The sequence below is a fragment of the Numida meleagris genome, chromosome 2, assembly GCF_002078875.1.
Source record: "Numida meleagris isolate 19003 breed g44 Domestic line chromosome 2, NumMel1.0, whole genome shotgun sequence".
NCBI lineage: Eukaryota > Metazoa > Chordata > Aves > Galliformes > Numididae > Numida > Numida meleagris.
In genome coordinates, this window is record NC_034410.1 from 46,240,387 (window position 1) to 46,257,976 (window position 17,590).

At 38.8% G+C, this 17,590-nt stretch overlaps 1 protein-coding gene across 1 annotated transcript in view; it reads right to left on the reverse strand.

Moving 5' to 3' along the window:
* The window catches only part of EPDR1 (ependymin related 1), a 32,293-nt gene continuing 17,369 nt past the window's right edge, over window positions 2,667–17,590 (reverse strand). The window contains exons 2-3 of the mRNA XM_021387974.1: window positions 8,529–8,737; window positions 2,667–4,964 (exon numbers count right to left, since the gene is read on the reverse strand). Of these exons, the coding sequence (XP_021243649.1) occupies window positions 4,774–4,964; window positions 8,529–8,737 (400 nt within the window). The 3' untranslated portion in view covers window positions 2,667–4,773. The remainder of the gene's footprint in view (window positions 4,965–8,528; window positions 8,738–17,590) is intronic.

Consider the following 17,590-nt stretch of genomic DNA (forward strand, 5'->3'; position numbering starts at 1 on the left):
GGGACAAGGCTGAGGAGCATTGTCCAGTGAGAGACAGAAGCCATAAGATAGTGTATGCATTCTCCACTGAAAATGATCCAGAGTCTCTGGGCTGGTCTGAAAGATAATTTTAGTGCTCTGGGTGAAATACAACTCTCCTTTCAGTGTGACACTGATCCTGGCCACTCAGCTGTTACTGTTTCAGGAACATCAGAGCTATTAATCAGAGCTGGGCAAGCCTGGGAAAGTCCAAGGTGCAGGGCGAGCCCACCAGGCCTTCCTCTCCTTCCTCTTGGCCTGGCTTCACTGAAGCCACAGCTGAGCCCTTTCAACGGTGACAGCCAGGCACTGCCTGTCACTCATAAGTAGTAACCCAGCGTGTTTGATGAGCACACAGGGGTGCACACATCCAAACACGTCATTTTGCCACAGATTGGAGGGAAGGCACTGAGGACCCTCTGTGGCATTTTTGTCACTGCAGCAAAGTCCACAGGCCTGTGTGGGCCCTGATGTGCAAGGCCATGGTGTGGGCCTAGAGCTACCACAGTCAAGAAGACTGAAAGCAGGCCAAAAGCTGAGTATTTTGTCCCACTTTGCAGAGTGGGAAGAGAATGAGCCTGAAGATAGTTCCCTGGACAGAGGGTGGTGAGAAAAGTAACTATCTTGCCCTCTGAGGTGCTTGGACGCACCACCTGGGGAGGCCTACACATTCCTGCTGCTCAGTGGGCAGGCCAGCAGTCACTTGGTCATGCCTGAAGAATGCGCACCACTGGGCTGCTTGTCCTCACCTCAAATGAAACCGAATTGTAGCACAAATGAATTGTGCTTTATTTCCTTTACCATGCAGCTGTGGGCTTTCTGCTGAAAGAGCTACATCAAACTTCATGAATCTTTGCTGAAGAGTATGTTAAATTAGTGTGTACTAATCATGTTTGGAAGTGTACCCTGGCAGTTTCATAGCAACATCATTTACTACATGTCTTCTGCTGTTTTCTTGGGGTGATAACTTTCAGAAGAAACTACGGGTCACTAAGAATGTCGGATGGGACTAGATCAAGGAATGCCAAAATTTCTGGTTTATTTCAGGAGGGACAACTAAATACAGAGGCCACCTGGGGGAGGTGGCCCAGATGGCCTCACTGGTGGCTCACAGGGACTGCTTCCTGGATCGTAACCTTTCCTCCCTCTCCTCTCTAAAAACAGAAAATGCTCAGATGTGTCCAGAAAGCCTTCAAAATTTGGTTGAGTGCCTAATTGGAGATGTAGAGATTAAATCTGTACGTGGCGAATGTGCCCAGGCCCGTGCCGTACACAGGGTCTCCTGGAACGGTAACTGAAGGAGACCTTGGTATCTTTACACTCAGGGGCCTCCATCTTTTTGACTCGTGTCTGGGTGCTTCTTTTGAAATCTGTAAGTCTCACAGGTAGGTAGCAGGCAACTAGCTGAAGATTTCATTACATGCCTCTCTGCCATGTGAGAAAACATTGCAGCTTGCTTAGGTGCTGGTTTGTGACAAATGTGACACAGGAGCAGTGCTGAGGCCTCTCATCCGTCTGGATTTCGGGGTGCCGACAATTGCTGATGAGCTAAGGCAGCTCTCACTGTTGATCACTCAGGGTTATTCAGTGTGCCTTGTCCACATTTTGTTATGGCTCACTTTGGCTATGAATTGTATTTCTTCCTACAAGCTTCTCAAAAAAGCCTGTTGGCATGCCCTGGTAAATGGCAGCATTTTTACAGAGTGCAGCATGGCTTAAGGCAGCAAAATCTGGCCCTAATACTAGAGTTAAGCAAACTGTTAAAATAGGAGCTGAACCAAATGCCCAGATCTCCTCCTCAAACTCAAACTAAACCTGTTTTGAGGCTCAGGAATGTTTGGTTAACTTTAAATAAAGCAATGTTGTGCTTCTACACATCCTGCTTTCAGCTAAGCTTCCAAGCAGAAATACAAAAATATGGCAGGCAGCTCTATATTTGCACTATTTCTGGCCCAGATGAAACTAGGAAGCACTGGAAATCTCACAAAAACAGCTTCTCCTGACGGGCTATCCAGCTCTGAGATTCTCTTACTGTTGCTGAGTAGAGTATAATGTATCTCATATAATCTCACATTATTATCTCTCTCATTATTAATTTTCCACCATGATAATTTTGATAAACAAATTCCCCAGACTACTGAGCATGTGAAAGACTCATTTTTACTCTACTGTGGCAGCAGAGTATATGCCTACTTTAACATCACCTTACGTTCATTCCTCTTGAGTCACTGGTATTGTCACATAAAGACAAAATGTCTCTTGTGGAACATGATAACAAACTGCAGCAAATGGAACAAACCAGGCCCAAGGACATAGAGCTTCATATTTGGTTAACTTAAAAGAAATAGTCCCCAAATCTGTTATTTGACATTTCTTTGACACCTCTCTTTTTTGAATTTGCAGAGCGTAAGGACAAAGACAACCACATTGTTTTAGAGAAACATGCTTAGCCATACAAAATCACCCTGGATTCCACAGCAAGATTTGTACAGCATGTCTGTGTAACAGACTTCAATTCATGTTTAAAGGAATATTTAATATTATTGCTAGAAATGACATCATTGTCAGCAAAACGTAATAAAAGCAATGATTACTCAGCTATCTGCTCTACCACAACAAAGTAATCCCAAACAATACAGTACCACTGCTTCATGTTTGCAAGCCAGATTTATTGTATTTTCCAGACTCCAGCAAGAAACAGATATTAAGAAATACATATTAATCATTGCCCTAATGAGAACAATATGCAGTTAGCATTTAAGTTGTCACATACAAAAGGTAAGCACAGACTGAATGCATTCTAAATTCAAGGAACCCCACGTTTTTTTCAGTGAAATGGTCATATCTGAGAGAAAAATTTTAATGAACTATCTAAATATTATTGTATAGGCTTTTGTTAGGACCAAGGCTAAATAAAATTCCAATCTGACCACAACTGTGAAAGGAAAATAACCACTGAATCACTTGCTTATGCACTAAAAGCTATGAGCATATGAAGCACTACAAGCCTGGCCAGCATCTCTCTTCCAGATAGTGGAAGCCTTTGGTTTTGGTCATGATATGATACTATTGGCCAGTAAATTATGTATCCTATTTATGTAAGACTTCCTATCACTGTCAAATCTGATCATTTCTCTTCACTAAAAGGTACCCTGAAAAAGCAAACTATCTGTGGGTGGGGAAGAGTCCAGCAGCCACTAAGGAAGAGACAGAACTTGACAGCTTTCCCAAAACCACACCAAACCTCCCAGAATCACACTGTTTTCAGCCAGATGAACAAACTACTACCTGATACGTGTAAGAGGACAGTGACCTGGCTTTAAATATATTTGCAAATAATAAATAAAATGGATAAGAATAAGCTAACTAATTTCTTTTGGTAAAAGCTCAAAACCCTATAACCATTCCACACCTTTGAGGACCTGAAGGTACATGCAGATTTGGTTTGAATTTTTTTTTTAAAGCAAAATAATGTGTGCTTCTTGCACTTTTTTGGTTATTTCTTTCCCTTACCGAAACTTTTCATTCTGCCCACCAGAAAAAAATGTCAAGATGACAAGGTTTGAAGTGCTAACTAAACAACAAATATGGCAGACATCAATGGAATAGGTGCAAATGAAAGCAAGATTGTCATTTTTGCTTAGATCTCAGTGCCTTCCAACCACACCACATACAAGGCACCTAAAACCTCTATCTCCCTCCGATTCCTCCTCCCATCTTCCCATACCAGTAACACAACTTGGTCTTTCACAATATCTGGATTGCCAGGTACTATCTGAATCCTGATTTAGCCTTTACTAATTATATACTAAGAACAGGTTTTTATTCCACATCTACCTGGAAGTATATTGGTGTTTCCATACTCTTTGAGCAAAGAAAGACTTTTGAAGATAGTTACAAAACATTAAAGCCTTTTAGAGTGCAGTACCTCTTAATCTCTTTGCATAGGTTAAAACTAGTATTGCCTTGAAATGTGAGTGCTTAAGTAAAATATAACAAAAAAAATGTCTGCTTGCACCCTATTGGAATATTTCACTCAAAGTGTAGCAAATGCAAGAAAACTTTGGCTTACTTTTTTGAGTTGTCCCTGTCTCCCCTTTCATGCCCTTCTCCCAAGAAACAGAAAAGATTTTGCATGTTGGCTAGCATTACACAAATAGAACTAATCCCACTTCTTTGCAGAAAGGAAAAAGATCAGCTCAAACATTAGACTACTGGCTTTCTGAAGGGCAGTAAGAAAAAAACAACAACAAAACAAAACAAAAAGCGAATGAATTTCCACACTTTTGATGTACATTGTCTAACATGGAATATTTTTTGGTCAGGGATGAGGTCTTGCCCAGGACATTTCCACTCAGGTTTCCAGAAGTAACAACAACAAAATCTAGCTTTTCCTACATTATGTTACCATTATTGCAGTCTGCTAATGCTTTATCTTCTTGAAAAAATAAATAATGAAACCTTTGCAAAAGGAAAATCAGCCACAGCTTAAATAAATAATATCTATAAATATTTTCTTAGTGGTAACTATATAATACTTCAACTGCATCACTGAATAGATTAATGCGATGAAAGAGATCTTTTGTGTTACATACTTTACTCAGATAAATGTTTATGTTCTCCTTCAAGAGAAAACTTACAATTCCCAAAAGAGCAACGATAAGCTTGAAAAATCAGGTTAGACGTCAGCAGTTGACTATTAATAACTATCCTCCTGGCTAATATTTGTTTGCCCAGGGCAGCCAGTGTCCATAATCAGCATTCATCTTTCATCTTCCTTGGGTGGGCTGTCTGGCAGGTGCTGGGTGGGGTGAACACCGAGGGGTCAGCAATACCCAGCTTTAGATCAAAAAAGCGAGTCGAGGTTGTCACACTGTAGTTCTTCGTATAGGTTTCTTGCACTGGATAACAGTCCTTGACTGTGTAAACGCCAACCCAAGATTCCACTGAAACAAAGCAGAAATTTGACTACTTTAGATGACAAGCATGAGGGAGTGTGTTACACTGACATCAGAGCAGCCATCCCTCAGGCAAAACCTATAGGCTAGGACTACCCATATTTCTTTATGGGGCCCTATCTTTCTGAAAGCCTTAATGAAGAATTGAGAAGCAGTTTAGTAGAAAATGTGGTGAAAGTCTGGAAAATCCAATGGCATTTGCAGTGGAATATGTTGACTTTTGTTATCCTACAGGCCAATAGTAGCTAATTAGCTCTAGGTTCCTATGCAGTCTGCTTACCATGGCAGCATTCTCTATTAGAAGATAAAAGACAACACCAAGAAGCACCACAGATTGGTATGATTTAGAAATTATGGTGATCTTAATCCTGAACATTTTGGTGTCAAGCACATTCTGAAGTGTGATACAATCTTGGCACTGGTATGTTGCCTTTCAAGTGTACCTATTCTGAAAGAATGTCACTACTGCTTAGTTCCAAATTTAGTTGTTTTGCAAAAATGTGTTTTCTTCTCATCTTTCATGCTACTTTCATGTCAGCATTTACTCTCTTCACCAGTAAAGCACTGTAATGCTCAGGGAGTTGTCTTCTCAGAAGGTGAATTCTGATGCCTTCAACTTGGGTAGCGTGGGGACATATCACCCTACACTCTGGCCTTAGCAAGTTGAAAGGTGTGATTACTGAGAACTTGTCCATTTCACATTGTTGGACCTCAACACAGACTTAGACAGCAGAGTTCCCACAACTGTATGAGACATCCAGTTCCTTCCTGTGCATAGTTATGCACTCACCTACACAACTAATTGCTTGTCTTCTGCTGTGACAGGGACTTTACACCAGAACTGACATCCCTAACATCCTACCTTCACAGCCTTTAGCTATCTAAAATATTAACCACCAGTGTTACACTGACAACACTCACATCTTTAATTCAAATAAATATGACTTTGCTTCACTTTTTTTTGCATCTTACTGTCTCAAGCACTGAAGGTTCATCCCCAAAGAAGAGGAATATTCCAAATACAACTCCTCTCTTTCCCCTCTCTTAACTCATTCCTTCTGTTTCCCAATATCTGTTCATAGTATCACTATCACGATCACTTTAATTTTTTGTAATTCCCCTTAAACATTTCTAGTGGGTCACTCATTACTTCTAGACTACACTTAATGCTGATCTCTTCCATGTATGTGATGCAGCAAGTCTGTTTTTTTTTTTTTTAACTTCTGTTTAACTCCACAACATGCTTATCTCAAGAGTCATTCTGTCATTCTCTTCTATCCTTGTCCTCCGTTACAACCTCTACTTCTACTTCTGCCATCAGTACAATCAAGGCAGTTTGCTTTGAACACCATTCACTTTTAAATCCTCAATTTTAAATTTATTCATCACATGCACCCCTTCTGTGATCTCTCTTTAATCCTTCCACCATACACCACTTTATCCAATTACTTCATGTGCTTCAGATCTGTTTATAGCAGAAACTCATGAGGTAACATCATGCTTCCTCTGAGTATCATCTGTATAAATTTTTTTCCAGTCTCAAGAAGGCTTATTTTCTCTCACTCGGCAGCAATCACTTATTTTCTGTTCCTCCAGTATTGTTTCATATGCTGCACCACAATAGCATTATTGGAAACAGAAAAGCTCCGAGACAAAATGCACGTACAGTAACTAAAAAAAGGGTGGCAAACCAAGCAGTATTTGAACACACCTCTCCAGGACATCGTAATATACCAAGAATATCTTATTCTGAGTGAGTTTTCTTTTTAGCATTCAGAAATGGAGGATTCTTTTCCTCAGCAAGTCTTTTATCAGAATTTTGAATGAAAAAATAAAGCAAGATATAATGCTACCAAGGCATTCTGCATCACCACTGAAACCTTCACAATTTTAACAGCATTATAATTTCTGGAATCCTTCCAGTATTATCTGAAAGGTGAATGAGTAGACAAACTTAAGACATTATTTTTTGAATGATCATATAGAAAAGCACTGGAAATATAAAATACTACAGGATAAAAATCACACATCATTAACTGAAGGTATCAGGATATTAAGTTCCATACAAGTTCCCAAAATACTGGATCTGAAAAACAAAATTCTTGGAGTGAGTGATAACTTGTCACTTGTAGAATACCAGAAGATACACTGACCTAGTTATAGAGGTCTTATGATCTTACCCTTCATTTTATTTCTACTTTTATTCAAAAAATACATATTTTCTCCTGGCTAAATGCTCAGATTCCTAATCAGCCCATATATTTGGTGGCTATAACCTTAAGTATTGCATTATCTGAATAATGCCATAAATTTCATGGGGTTTAAAAATTATTTTTATGGTTGTCTGGGTCATCACTAAACCATCGACAAAATTGAAGCCAATGTGCTAATAAACTGCTTTTCAACCCAAACCTGACATACTGTACCTTGGAAAATTCAGCCTTCTTTCTTTACAATGCAGGTGTTCACCTGGCAAGTACAGAACTAAGCCTCGGGAGCAGATGTTTCTTACTAGTGTTGTGGATAACAAAACTCGTGTGTATTAGCAATGCCCACTGCTGCACAGCCATGTATTTTATGACAACATTTGACACTAGCGTGTAGATACACATTGACAACTGCTTTGTTTCTATTATATCTTTAAGCAGAGACACGCTAGTTTGTGTTCCTGAGGTCTGCTCCAAAAGTAATGCCTCCCATTTTATTATGTTGGCCCACAATGTCAAAGGCGGACATAGGTGATATGGCAGTAGAGATTGAACCACCTTCTCACCCATATTCTGTTACATTTTGTTGCTGTGTGCCAGATGGCAGCAGCAGGGCAATCTGACCAAATGGCATCTGACATGGAAGTGCATATGAAGCAAAGATGTGTAAGTGAATTCCTCCATGCAGAAAAAAATGGCACCCGCTGACATTCACTGGCACTTGCTGAATGTTTGTGGAGATCAAACAACGGATGTCAGCACAGTGAGGTGGTGGTGCATTTCAGCAGTGGCAACAGCATCAGTGGATCACCTCCACTAGCGCAGATTTTTATGAGCACGGCATGCAGGCTCTTGTTCATTGCAGGCAAAAATGCATAGGTAATGGTGGTGACTACATTGAAAAACAGTGTTTTGTAGCTGAGAGTTTGCTTTATCAAATAGTGTTGTTGTGCTCTTTGTATCTATTGTAGTTTTCATGGAAATAAATAGGAAGCATTACTTTCCAAGTGACCTACATATATTACTGTTATTCAATAGATCAATTTTCCATTCAGGCTAACAGATTCAGACGTAAAATGATGCTGTTCTATGCCAAAATCTGAATGATACAGAATAAAATATAAATAAATCCCTCAGGCATATTTGATCCTGCTGAGATACAAAATATTTTCTTAATAAAATGCACTGATAATAAAACAATATGCTGTACAGAGGGAATATTTATTGTGTCTTCCTGCAAACTTTATGGAAACATGGAAGGCTGAGGCGAAACATGAACAATTTTATTTTTCCCCAGGTAGCAGACGGTTATTATTATTAAGATTAAACAAAAGCATGCACATACACTTCCTGGCTGGTTTTCTGTCAGACCATTCCTGTACCATAATTTGATCTCCAGGTCCCCCGATGTAGTACTGATCTTCGAATGTTGAATTGGCGGGGATATCATATGGATCCCATGGCTCAGTCAGAGCAATCTTTGAGCAAAGCTTTGTAACTTGCTCAATCTGAAACATCACCGCATCTTTATAGAGCAATATATATTCAAAGAATCTGAAACAAACAAAAACAACAATTAATGTAGATAGTCTTGTATGCTAAACAAGGAGCACTGCCAATTAAGTAAATTTGCCCTTGATTTCTCAGTCTAAGACCATTTTCACTTGCTTTTAACTCTGCCAAACTTTGCAAAAGGCTAACCAGTTCGGCTGAATCTTCCCATGCTGAAAGTTTGTCTCAGCCAACTCTTTCCAAAATAAATACATCAGGCCGAACTGGCTCAGCCATTTCTGAGAACAACAGAACAACTTTTCTGAGAACAACTAAGAGAAAAACATGTTATTATTACTAGTTTTGTTTTGTTTTTTAATAACTGTTTCATTAAAAAGCTCTAGTGCCTCCATGTTTTGGAGAAAGAACTTGAGAGTTGGCAGGGGAGAAGTTTTTATAAAAAGTTGCCCGTACTTGGCTAAGTTATAAGCCTTTTGAAAAACCTGTTTGCACAGAGTGAATAGATTCAATTCTCCATAAACGTAGTAGAGCCTTTCTTTGTGCTGATTAGATGTGGTATTTGCCACTCTCCAAGATGCTCCTCTATGGAAATCCATGTAGTTTAGTGAGACATGCTGGTGAAGCATGAATGGATGGTCCCAAATGCAGGTCTGAGGAGCTCTCCTTCTTACTGGCAAAGTTTCTCTCTGGACGTTACCAGATCCAAGGAATTAGTAAAAGCGGAAAGCAGAGGAGCAGAAAAAAAAAAAAAAAGAAAAAAGGAGGCAGACATAAGGAGAGGTGTGGAGATCAGTGAGCTGGAGAGGCCAGAAGGTGAGGTCAACAAAATGGATAGTTAATAAGGATTTAACATTGATCTTCTGCATTTAGAATAAGAGCTGACAAAGCACCACTCTGAGGGAAGATAACATAACCTCTTCATGGACTTTTTCATGTAGTCCATACTTACAGAAGTTGCTTCCACCACAAATGCTGTGACTTTACCTATGAAAAGGAGGTGATACCATCCTGACTGAGTTGAAATTATCACAAGTATCAGCTGATTTTGAATATACAACCAAAAATTCCAGGGGCCTAACTTCTCTGGTGTACTTAGCGTTATCAATCACATGACAAGTTTTTCAAAGCACAATTTAGAGCACCCTCATGAGAGCTCTGCACCATTGGAAAAGGAGCATTGGGATCCAAATTCTAAACACCTCAGAACTGTGAATTCATAATTAGGAGCATCCTGTGAATTTCTCAGCTCAAGTATTTGGCTACAGTGTGCTGTCATTCATTGACTCCAGAGAAAAGAGAGGAACAGGACTAACTGCCTAGCACAGCTTCACCTTGCTCATCTGTAACAGTATCTTCTTCCATCTGCAATTCCTTGTCCCGATCCTTTCAGAGGGATTTAAAGTTTACACAACACAGAAATGACATCAAAACAATTTAAAATGTTAATTGCTGTACTATACAACCATATTAGATAGGAGTCACTTCACCCACTCCTGACACAAAGTCACTTAAAGGCTGCGTTATGGGAAGTGTATAACATAGAATCATAGAAGGATTTAGATTGGAAGGGACCTTTAAGATCACCTAGTTCCAACCCCCCTGCTATAGGCAGGGACACTTCCCACTAGACCAGGTTGCTCAAAGTCCCATCCAGTCTGGCCTTGAATGCTTCCAGGGAGGGGGCATGCACAGCTTTGCTGGGCAACCTGTTCCTCTGTCTCACCATCCTCACAGTAAAGAATTTCTTCCTAATATCTAGTTTAAATCTACCCCCTTCCAGTTTAAAACTGTTTCCCTTCATCCTATTGCTACATGTCCTTCTAAGAAGTCCCTCCCCAGCTTTCCTGTAGGCCCCCTTAAGGTACTGGCAGGCTGCTATGCGATCCCCCCAGAGCCTTCTCTTCTCCAGGCTGAAGACCCCAGCTCTCTCAGCCTGTCCTTGTAGGGGAGGTGCTCCAGCCCTCTGATCATCTTCAACCATGCTAAAAAGCATCCCAGCAACATTCTGAAGCATCATTTCTTGCAATACATGCAGGATGACTTATGCAGCTGTGTGTGGAAACATGGGCAAGCTAAACGGCATTAGCCAAACTGAACAGCGATGAAGAAAATAAGTGAACAAAGCTGACATGAGGTAAGTTGGGGTATACCTCTCATGCCCCACTCTGCACATCAAAAGTAGCGTATCCAGATTTCTGTGAGGAAGTAAGTCACCAGGCACACTAACAAGATTCACACAGAGGCTGACTGTATATTAGCTTCCCTGTGGTAAACCATCCTCCTGCCTAAATCTTAATAAAATATTCCTGTTTCTGTGATAACCATGACAGAAAGGTCTTATCAGCCTAAACTCACCTGCCATCTTCTTAGTAAAAGGCAAAGTCACAGAGCTGTGATAATCTACTGATGAATCACTTAGTTCTTCATTTAAATCCAAGCTTGTTTTCACAGAACCACATCTGTCACTTTTGCCTCATACTCAGACCAGAGAATATAGTCACAAGAAAACCAACATACACTTATTGTTGTTTGTAATCAGGCTCCAGTGTCTCAACCACTGTTCAGCTGGCTGCCCAGCCACTCTCACAAAAGCAGGATAAGGCAGATGAGACTAACAATACTTAAGATATCTGAGTGATAATGTAGTTATTTTGTGAAATAACAAAAAATATATATTAATTAAGCAGTATAAACTATTAGGAATAAAATATATACACTTTCATTTCTTTTTTCCTTTAAATCCTCAATTAAAACTTATTTCCCACAGCAATTTTATTTGCATTTTTAACAATACTTTTTTCATGATTTGTTTCTCTCTTTTTTCCTTTATAAATTATTTCATGGAATAAGTATCTTCTGTTCTATATATTAAAACCCAAGAGTTGACATCCTTGCATGAGGGACATCTGCCACCTTTACTCAAACGAAACAGTAGTTCAAACCTCAGTCTCAAACCTGCATACATTTAATTCATAGCATGTAAATAGCCACTGTGACTTCAGTAAGATGACCCAAATAATTGCAGAAGTAAGGTCACAATCCAGAGAAGTCTGCTTTCTTGACTTTGCCTTCTATATGCAGATGGCAACATGTGCATTACAAAACAACAATGAAAACAAGAATTTGAAAAATGCAAACAAATTGAGCTCATCACCAAACATCTCTATAACATACATTCTACTGAGCAAGAGACTCCACAACCCGCATTTTTGCTTCCTGGAGAGGCAGAGGGAACAACTGCGGCACAAATACCAAAGATATGATATGGTACGCTACTGGAATGAACGGTGGCACACAGACAAGATGGGAACCACAGAGTGCGGCTTTACTTATGTGAATGACACCACTGGATGAGCAGATGAACTTATCTATACTGTCACTATTCAACTTTGATGTACTTCACATCTACATTTTAAATAGAATTGCTCATGTGGATGTCCTGAAAATAGTGAGCACACAAACACAAGATTGCACAGGATTTAAGTTTAACTACATATGAAAGATGAAGGGTTAAGCTGTTGTTTTATAAAGGGAATCATTCACCAGCCAAAATTAATAATAAAATGTGTGTGGATATGAAAATTATAATCTAGCATATTTTAAAACAAAATATTTAAAAATCATTTCCTCTTTTTTTCTGTAACAGCCAAGTCCGAAGTGTACTGCCTCTATTTGCTTTTGGTGCCTGAGATTTCACTGGCTGCTTGAAGGGAAGCACAGAATCCTGAAAATAGGGCTTGGCAAAGAAACAGAGGAAGAAATTATTTTTAATTAGGTTCTTTTTTTTTTTCTAAAGAAGTAACATATTTGTAGCCTGTGCCCACTCCTTATTTTATTTTTATAACAATTCCATTCCTTTAATTTCAAGAAAGCTGTATCCCCTTCACATGGCACAATCAGGCAGATTTGCAGAAGTTACTTGGACAAGTTTCCTTATTTGTCCAACTGAGATTATTTCCTTTCTTTCCTGCCGTATTCTGTCCTACTCTATCCTACATCTCACACCCTTTGTACATTATGTGCCTAATGGGACTCTCTCACGGTTCTTAATACTCCCTTTGTCTGGGCCTGAAAATGGATAAATTCCAAGACATAAAGACACACATGTTTCTTGCTCCTATACATTAAATAATTTCTTAACATTGGATCACATCTTATGCAAACAGTCCCACTGACTTTGCTAAAAGCAGGTGGGATACATGTTGTGCTCAGTATCCTGCTCTCCTGACTTAAGGAAAAGTCCTTTTCCAGAGAAGAGATGAACTTACCTAATTACTTGTATTTTGAATGGATCATTGAACGGCACATTATGAATGCAATCTGAAACAATGAATTTACTTTTTAATATTAGATAGAAAAAAGTCACGAGACTCAAAACCATGCTACCTGCTTTGCTTCATGTCCTGCAACAAAGGTGTTGTGGCATCCTGATGTGCTGAAGCACATCAGTTTGCGTGCAGTCCAGCACATCCTCACCACTCCCATGATTCACTTCTCCACCAACATATGCTGTTTCCCAACTGCCAAGCCTAGAAAGAAGGAACTGCCTAATGGCAGCAATTTGTATGAGCTAGGGGAACAGAAATGCTGGCAGCACCAATGCCAAGGCCTATGGGATGCATTGAAACACTTCAGACATGGTCATTTGCTAAAGAGAAACAAAATAGAGGTTTGAGGTTGAGATAGGGTGAAAGAAATTCCTTGTGCTTAAAATTTGGCTCTGTATCATTATGCTCTGCGGCTTTGGACAAGTAACTTACAGTATGGGAGCCACGAGATTCCATTCTCGTTATTTGTTTTTTGATTGATGTAACACCAAAGAGTCACTAATCAAAGATCAAGAACCAGTTGTGCTAGGCATTGTATAACAAAGAAGAAATCACAGCTCCTGCCCCCAAAAACAACAGAACAGTGGTTCTGATAAAACAGACTTTCCTTTCCTGCAAAGACATATGGGGTCTTATGTGTCCAGCATTTTAACCTGTTGACTCAGTTCTCCCAGCTGCAGCTATTGTATCCTTAAAACTTCTATTCACATTAGTCAAAACTTAGTCTACTTAGTAATGATGATAAAGCAACTGAATAAAATTAAAGCAAAATGTTATGTATTATTTGTATCGGAACTATTGTATTGCTCAGCAGGGAAAAGCATTTGATATTTAAGGTATCAAGTTGAGCTGGCTGCAATTACTCCAAAGCTAACTTTGCCTTATTGTTTGAGATTAACTGAAAGCCTGAAACATCTGTCTGCCATTGTAGTATTATTTCATTCTTTGCCAGCTCTATTTGTAAAAGGGCATTATTAAACACTGTGTAAGAAGTCAGAAACATTTCAAGCTAGAAGAAATTCTACTAAAACCACTCCAAACAAATCCTTTGCTCTCGTGTACACAGACTCGTACCTCTGTAGTTCTAGAGTTATCTTATACTCTCTTGATAACATAGTCCATTGAATTATCATACCAGTACCAGACTTGTTATTGAGGAAAGATGCGCTGAGTGAATGCAGACCTCTACTAGAAAGATGACTACAAAATCTCATCTTCTCACCTCCTCAGATTAAGAACATTTTCAAGGGAGCAAAGCTGCTAAGCAGACATTCAGACAGTTGATAAACACTCTTCAGGTCAAGAACATTCATCTGCTTTTGGAAAGCTCTTGATATCTCATTTCAAAACTGAGAAGCATTCGTTTCTCAGTATATTTCTGGGAACTCCTTTCCTCTTTCCCACGAAGTTTCGGTAATTTCAGACTTGTGTTTTTCTTTTGGTGTATAAGACCTCAAGAACAACAGTAATTTACCATATTTGATCTCACATGTTTGGCAGTGATTCTGGACTATGGTATATTGTACAAATATAGTATTGTGCAAATACATGTGACAGCAAATGGAATCTGATACTGAGTAGAAGCAGTATTTTTTAGACTGACTTAAATCATATACAGATTGTAAAGGCCCTTTTTTTTTTTATTTTCAAGATGGCCAAGCCCTCTGTATCAGGTATCTATCTAGCAAGGTATGTGAGGAACTCTGACAGCATTACCAGTTTCTGAAGCAGAGAGAATCAGGCTGGTTAAATCCTGTTAATGGTGAAGTTCATGTAGTGGGAAAGTCTTAAAAATAGGAAATAAAAGCTGGAAAGTCAAACCTAGATTAACTGAACCGTTCCATATTTCTGTGACTTTAATTACAAAACTCAGTAAAAACTATGCAATGACTTATTCTTTTAATTGTTTTTTTCCATACATCAGATTAGGTATTTGGCAAATAGTAAGGGAAATTAAGTTCTTCAGCAAAAATACTGTTTCCCTGGCTGTCTCTTTTTGGCTATTTGACATTCCGTAATAAACAACCTGATCCATCAAGTGGCACCCTCGAGTACAACGCATTCCAATTTCAGTCAAAATCCAGGAAAACAATGAAGTATTGTGTTTAAGGGAGCTGTGTTTTGCAAGGGGCTAAAAGATGTACTGTCCTTAATAGAAAGCACTTGTACATTTCCATAAGTAATGGTATATTCGTGAACTGGAGCCCTCAGTAGACAACAGCACAGCTCAAAACATAAGGATTGGAAGATGCAGTCAGAATACCATAATGTTTTCCAATGAATCAGTGGAATCACCTCCTAGGGAACACAGTATATCCTAGAAGAGCCATATAATATCAAAATATATTTGAGGTCAGAGATTAGATTATTTTCTTGTTCTGGATTTGTAAAGAGGCTAGTGAGGTCTTGCTGCACTGAGCAGGTTAATGATAATAAAGTTTACTTGGAAGTCACAGCGGAGCTTAGAGGAGATCAGAAAGAATGAGAAAGGACAGGACTCTCAATATATATTGAAGACCTCAGGAAGCACAGAATAGCAAGGAGGGAAATGACAGAGGTACATTACCATTCGTTTATTTATTATGCTTTTCATTCTCTTTGGATTATATACAGAAGGGAGGTAAATAATTCAATTGAAGGAGCAGATGCTAAAAACTGAGACATAAAATGTTCTTTTGAGCATGCAATTACATTAAGGCACTCCCTGAGCTTGGAAAAACATATAAGAAAGGAAGCAGAAATTTAACATGTGGAGATAGCCAGAGAAATCATGCTTACAATGATTTAGAGTAAATCCCCAAAGAAAAAATATACTGAAAAGACATACCTGTGCTCCTGTTTTTAATTTTACCTGTAATTGTGAGATTTATCTGAAGTTATCACACTTTTCTCTGAATCAGGCTCAGAGATGGCATATTAATTTGAATTTTAGCTCTGCCCCAATGATAGTATCTATTTGACACATAAGAAAGACATAACAGAATAAGGTCCATAATCACAAATAAATAGTCTCCCCCTTGAATACATTTATTTTGGAATAAAAGAATAATGAAAAATAAACATCATCTTTGCAGGTAGGAATGGGCATGGCACCTTCATATGCATATGTATCTTAACAAACAGAAAAGGATCTTCAGATACCATGAACGGGGAACACATGAAATCCAAGAGAGCTACATTACTCTTTGCTTAAATTGTAAATTCCGTCACCCACGTACTTGGCCAGTTAGTTGCTCTTCAGCATGAACTCCTGCACAAAAATAATAAAGAAGTTTGAAGAACAGATTGCCCTTTACAACAGATAGTGAGTAGGTCTCTCTTCTGATAGAGCAAACTCTTACTTCATGGTGGAACATTCCCTGGAAAAACTTGTGAGGATGTTCACTTGTACGAGATTACTTCCCCAAGATGTAATGATTTCCATCTTCCATCTGTAATGATTTCCTTAAAAGGGATGATTCAGGTCTTTCAGATATCTGTCCAATGTAAAAAAAAATAAAAATAAAAACACTAGATCTATTTTCAAGGGATTCTGGAAGTCAGGCCAGCTAGGATAATCAGACAACACAGTTTGAAAGTTAAGTACACTTTAGCTTCCTAACATCTTTATCCAAAGATCTGAGTATAGTTTATTTTAAAATAAAATTTGTGGAAGATGGAGATTCACTTCACTGAAAATAAATGCAACCTGAAGTTCTGGCACTGCATTTCATTCTTCCTCCCCACCTCCAACATAAAAATAAATTCTTTGTTTCATCCATAATTCTTTGTGCAGGCCTTTTTCCTTCAGCATCTATAAATCAAAAATAATACTGTTTGCTGAGCACATAAACTAGTGACTGGGTTCGAATACAAAGAGTTGTGTGCATGAAAAGTCCAGGTGAAGTTAACTGAAAGCGTGAAAAATAAAAGAATTAAGGAAAAGAAGGGAATGTCTGTGTGAGAGAAAACACAGCATTAGAGACAAATACTAATTGCTCCATGGCAATAATGCAAATGGCATTTTGAGCACATATCTGATGATCTGTGTTACAACAAATGGCAATGATTTAGAAAGGTACGTTTACAGTTCAGGGTCAGTTAGAGGTACCTTCACTTCAGACAGAGAAGGACAATGTGTCTTAACAGGAACAGATTTAAGGCTGAGGAATGACACACAGATGTAAGCAGGAAGAGAGCAGAGTACAGCCCCGACTATAGGGAACATATTGTGATTAGGAAGTTAAAAGCAGAGGATTACAACCCTCATGTACTTGTTGAGTAGTGTCTTACAGTTACCCATTCTTCTGCCCACATCTCCATAAGCACATAATGCTTTTAGTTCTTTCCCATTATATAATGAAGAAAGTTCCAATCTACAAGATGCTTTATTGTGGGGAAAGAAAATAGATAAAAGCTTTCAGTGTCAATACTGGGAAGCCATTTAAAATGGAAATACCTCCCTCCTCCAAAACAGATCTATCATAGGCCTGGTCTCAGTCATTACTGGCTTTTTTTGAGGAAGACTGTATTTCACCAATGAAACAGTTAGAAAGGGTCTCAAGTACTTTAAAAAAGATCAGATTTA